General features: G+C 33.9%; 1 protein-coding gene across 1 annotated transcript; it reads left to right on the top strand.

Annotated features, from left to right (window-relative positions):
* The first annotated feature begins 481 nt into the window (after positions 1 to 481).
* Positions 482 to 2,556, top strand: LOC107613875 (uncharacterized). Its single transcript, XM_088504484.1, has 5 exons — positions 482 to 562; positions 753 to 875; position 1,492; positions 1,728 to 1,871; positions 2,390 to 2,556. Exons 1-5 carry the CDS (start codon positions 482 to 484, stop codon positions 2,554 to 2,556), a joined length of 516 nt encoding a protein of 171 aa, XP_088360610.1.
* The last annotated feature ends 3,158 nt before the right edge of the window (positions 2,557 to 5,714 follow it).

Here is a 5,714-nt window from a genome sequence, read left to right as displayed (position 1 = left end):
TAAATCTGATAGCAGTTTGGAGATTATGTATGTGTGCAGATTAAAACAGGGGGAAGAAATTTTCATGGACTTAATTTATGTAAATTTTTTTCTCTTACTCTTAATACTATTTGTTCCTTTGTTAATAATGTTTAATCCCTTCGTCCCTCCACCTTCGTCCCTCCGCCTTCGTCCCTGCTGGTAATGTATTCATTATCAGTTCTATTAGTTAAAAAATAATGTTAAATAATATTGTTGAAGTAAAACAGACCTAGAAGAAAGTCACATTGAATAAGATGTTGAGTCGAATGCAAGGTGTTTGGTTTTGGTTTTGGTTGATTGCCCTGTTATGAAATTAAAGCAACATTTCGTGCTATGTATGATGGTTTTGGTTGACTGCCCTGTTATGAAATTAGTGTAGCGAGTGGTATGTGACTTGATGGAATAGAGGTTGTTTAAATGTGTATTGCATTTGGAGGTAGGTTGAGAAAAAAAAAAGGACATGGCGTTCCTAGCAGCAGTTTTTATTCTTCCTGCAGGCACTCTTTTCATTCTCTCAGGCCTTATTGTTAACGCAATGCAGGTAATTAATTAAGATCCAATCTGCAAATCGCGTTGTTATATATCCAAATATGTGTTGACTTTATTTAACTATTGTCTCAGCTGACTTCTTTAACTATAGCTTCATCTGTAAAATATGTATCTAAGCTTCTTCTTTGATGGATTTATGTCATGTTGATTCATATTCTGTTTTGGTGCCTGTCCTTTATCAGATTCAAGAATTTGACGAAGCAAGAAAGAAGTTCTCAAATGCTAAATCTCTTTCTTCCTCCCAATTTTTTGATCAGAACAAAGCTGTAGACGTGGCTGCTCAAGCTACTTTGTCAAAGTTTTCAGTATGTATTTTTTTCATTAATGAATTACTCGTAATTTTCTGAATATACACATTCAGGTAGATAATAATAAGACATGCACATTGAAGACACAATTGTATTCTAGGGAGCACAGTTTTCTTTTTAATTTCTTTCTGGCCATTGCAAATATAGTTCTCCATTTCGTGTTTGTAGGCATGAAAATCATTAGTCAGATAAAAACAAGGCAGGACAAAAAATAATTTCTCAACAGCCTCTTGCTAAAACTTTCCAGTGTTTTAGTGTTGAAATCCACCGTCCCAGTGTAAATTGAATATGTTGGAATCCATTTGTTTGTGTTTTATGTTCAATTAGTTAAGCCATTTGCTATCAATACTGAGAAGCAAGCCATAAAGTTAATACATGAAAATGATGGATTTTGACATATAGTACCAGAAACCCTTAATCATGTCATAAAAAGGACAACAATGGCTAACTAAGAGGCCTGAATAGCTTTTATGTTTTATCAAAGCGCATTATTGTTTAATATAGTCAAGATGAGGTTTTACTTGTCCCATGGATTATCAAATTCCTAACCTGATATTTTTTAGGAGATATTTACTTTTGCTTTTTGGATTTTGGTACACTAATAATATAAAAGGGTGTAACAGTTATCCAATCATATATTAACATTAGCAAATTCAATATCTTATATTATCCCTTCAAAACAGGGGCCTTTAAAAGTTGATGTTTGACAAAGTTCATCGTCTTCTATTTTCAGGGTTCATCTGCCATCTCCAGTGCTGTTCATACCCTCGTTTGTGTTTTTCTTCTACTTATTATTATCCTTTATAAACTGTTTGCATTGCATTCATATATATATATATATAATTTTAGGATTTCCCGAGAGTTCTGAGGCTGGCGAAGCTGAGCAACAATGGTGCTGTGCTCTTATGCAAGAACACGAGTTTTTCTTTCTCTTCCCTCAAATGGAGGAACCTTCTGGGAGGACATGGTTCAAGCCGTGGTGTTTTTCTTTGTGTTAGTTTCTTAATCTACATCTGCTATTGTGCTTTTAGATATTCTCTCTTGTCAAAGTTGGGTTGTCTCAGAATTGATGAAAAATGAGTAATTGCTTACAATTAGCCTTTCTAGATTGTCTTACAATTCCTGTGCTTTTCGTTGCAGGCATATGTGGAAAAGGTCCACAAGGCCTAGTGAATGCAGTTTAGAAATTTTAGCCACCTAATTTGTGGATTCTATTTTAGGAATTGTTATTTATTGTCTTAGATGTGTATTATGTTTCCTTACACCCAGATTTTTGTTTTAGGATGAGGACATTTTCCTTTGGGATGAGGACCTTGGAGTTTAAGAGTTCCACCCAGATAAGAATGTTGAATACCATCTCTGATTTCTGAAAATGAGAAAAAATATAGTTTGATGCTCTTAGATTGTTTAATTAAAAACAAAATTGGTGGAGATTACTTCTGTTTTATTTTTTTTAAATGGGCACTCCTATAATGTTACAAAATCTTAATGATTCTCAATTGATTTTTCAGTTATATATCTATCATTAAAAGTGAAGGGCTGGAGATTTCACAACCAGCACTTGATCCTCAACTTTCTGAAAGGTTATGCTGTGGAGATTTCACAACCAGCTCTGGAGATTTTTCAGTTACTTACTGTGCTTAGAACTGGGCTTCGACTTCCTTGGTATCCAAATTAAAAGGTCTTGCTGAGAGAAAAAAGCTAGAGGACTTGACAATTGGTCCAGTTCTCACTGTAAGTACATGTCTTTCATTTTCTTAAATTCAAAATTAAAATAAGTGTTGGCAGCTTCATACATTTGTGTATTATTCTCCCTAAGATATGATTTGTGGAGAGAGAACTACTCTTGAGTGCAGTAAGTGAGAAGATATGAACGAATTCTAGAGTTAATTGAAATAAGTTATACATAACTATTCTAGTGTTTATATCCATGCTTTTGATTGATGATTAAAAAGGAGTTTATCTGGTGGGGGTGGGAGCTACGAACAATTTGCTGCTTTCAGGTTAAACACACATTTCCAAGTTTGTGCCCTAGTTGATATAGGTGTGCATTATTTATTTGTTTGACATTATTGGTAATGGTAAACTGCAGACTGTGGAGTCATATATCCAATAGTATATTAGTTGTTTGATAAATAATTACTCAGAGGTTCTTTTTAATTTTCTTACTTTATTTCACTTCTTTTTTTATTCTTTTTTTATTTTTTATGTGCAGTTTTCAACTGAATCAATGTTGTAAATAGAGAAAATTAAATAGAAGAAAAGCATAGCTTAACGAAAAGCTTTTGAAGATGCATATACTCACAATCATGTTCTTATATACTTTTGGTTGTTGTGCTTGCAAGAAGGACATACAAAATTGGAGGTTGTGATTTGAGCAGCACTGCTCCTCCTTGTACCAGGTAAAGTTTCGGTAATAAGCAATTCAATTGGCTTTCTCTTTACTTTCCTAGACTTGACGGAAGATTATCTATTTTCTTCAGGTAGATTGAAATGATGGCTCATGTTTTCTCAAGAGCTGCATGGCATTGCATGTGGTATATGATCCAGGTGGATTGAAATGATGGCTCCCGGATTAGTAATATGTAATTCTAGGATGGTAGCTTGCTTAGAATCTTCGTTAGCTTGGGTACTAGTAGTGTTTTATTGTTTCAGTAAAAACTAGTGGTCTCTTTTGTAACTTCCTATTGATTCTAAAATTTTCTCTTATGTAATAATATGTAAAGCAAGTAGATAATGTAATAGTTGTTGTAATGATTGGATTAGTTGATTTAAAATTAATGGTCATTGTATAAATTTTACAATTATCTATGAATTTTATAAGATTTTATTATAAAGATTAGAAAAAGAACAATAGAACCTGAACAAAGTTATGGCTACGCTTTAAAAACGTAGACATATTGTACAACAGTTATCAACAGCTACGCTTTAAAAGCGTAGCCATAGCTCTTGTTACTGGCACGCTTTAAAAGCGTAGCCATATCTCTTGCTGTTGACACGCTTTAAAAGCGTAGCCGTATCTCCAGCTATTGGCACGCTTTAAAAGCGTACCGATATCTTTCACATACAGCCACGCTTAAAAGCGTGACAATAGATAAAAGCGTGGCGACAGAAAAAGCGTGGCCATAGGTCACCAAAAGCGTGGCGATAGAGCAACCGGCACGCTAGCAGTTGTGACCCTTTCAAAAGCGTGCCGGTCGCTCAAAAAGCGTAGCGAAAAGCTATCGCTACGCTTTTTTCAACTTTTCGCTACGCTTTAAAAGCGTAGCAAAATCCTGGTTTTCTTGTAGTGATGTCAAGCTTCTAATAACACCAATTTGTCTCCAAAACACATAATTCAATTGAATTCCACACAATATCACTAAAATTAACATAGGGTTCATATTTTTAAATAGGGCTGATGAGTCCATATTTGATGATAATTTTTTGCTTGAATTGGATGGATTTCATTATATAAACTCACACTTAATCACAAAAATAGCATACTTTTGTGATTTCTCTTTGATTTGAACCTAAATGTGAAAACATGCATTTTTATGCTTAAATTGATCATTTTAATTTTACTTTTATTCCATTCGATGCCGTTATATGTTTTGTTAAGTGATTTTAGGTCAAGTAGGCAAGAATGGCTAGGCAGAAGTGGAAGAAAGCATGCAAAATGGGTGATTTTATGAAGAAAACAAAGGAAGCACACAGTCAAGTGTGCGTACGCACAATCTTCTATGCATACACACAAGTCTCAGCGTGTGACTTCATTAAAATGTCACGTGGCTCGCGAATTTGGAGGCTTCTTAGCCCAATTTTGGAAGTGCTAAAGCCATTTTGGAGTGCTATATGAAGGGGACTTCATTCCATATCAAAGGAGTCACTTGGAGAACTCACTTTAGGTAGAAAACACATTAGGAGTAGGAGTAGTGTAGTTTAGGAAATCTCTCAGGGTTTATTTAATTTTCATTGTAGCATTTTATAGTTTAAGTTTTGATCTTAGATTTTGCTTATCTCATTGTAAGTACTCTTTAATTCCCTTTTTACCCTTGCTATAATTTTCTCTTGTTCAAGTTACTTTGTTAATATATGCAATTTTGATTTCTTGAGGTTTTGGTTGATGAATTTCATATTTTATGATTTATACTTGCTTGATTAAGTTTATATTGTTGATTTTGTGAATAGTTTGGTTATAGTTTCATTTTCCTTTACAATTTCTAGTTTTGCTTTTACGCCCACCAAGTTTTTGTGAAAATGTCACTTGGTAATTTTGAGTAGATTTTTCACGCCTTGACTCGGGAAATGAGTTCTTAGGATATTAGAGTCATAATGTCTGACATTAGTAGTAATTCTTAGGTTGTTAGTTGATTCTTATTTCCATTAACGCTAGCTTTTTACTAAGTAATTAGTAAGTTAGCTAGGACTTATGGATTAAGGTCAATTATGCTTGCTTGACTTACTCCTCAATGTTAGGGGTTGACGAAATAAGATTAACTCATCATAGTTGCCATAGTTGTGGTTATGACGATGATAGGATTCCTTAATTCTCATTCCCAAGTCAAGGCTCTTTTATGCATTTATAGCATTTTCACTAAGTTTTGACCTTGTTTCTTTTTTAATTGCATTAATTTTTTTTGATCATTTCTTAGTTCTTTTATTTCTTGGTTCTTTTAATTTTTTGCTCCTTGATTAAAGAAACCCTCTTACTTCACAACCAAGAGTGTGACGTCTTAATTGCATAGTCCGAGGGAGACGACCCAGAATTTTGAACTCCCGGTTATTGATTTGTTTTGGATTGTGACAATCTTTAAATTTAAACTTTGATTGAGTGCTAAGTGCGGGTTTAGACTA

Source organism: Arachis ipaensis, chromosome B2 (assembly GCF_059453495.1).
Source record: "Arachis ipaensis isolate K30076 ecotype BB chromosome B2, ASM5945349v1, whole genome shotgun sequence".
NCBI lineage: Eukaryota > Viridiplantae > Streptophyta > Magnoliopsida > Fabales > Fabaceae > Arachis > Arachis ipaensis.
This window is presented reverse-complemented; position numbering and strand designations above follow the sequence as displayed.

Coding starts and splice junctions, on each gene's coding strand:
- LOC107613875 (XM_088504484.1), top strand. CDS start 482: ATGGCGTTCCTAGCAGCAGTTTTTATTCTTCCTGCAGGCACTCTTTTC. Junction 563..752: donor TTATTGTTAACGCAATGCAG/GTAATTAATTAA, acceptor GTCCTTTATCAG/ATTCAAGAATTTGACGAAGC. Junction 1,872..2,389: donor GCCGTGGTGTTTTTCTTTGT/GTTAGTTTCTTA, acceptor TTGATTTTTCAG/TTATATATCTATCATTAAAA.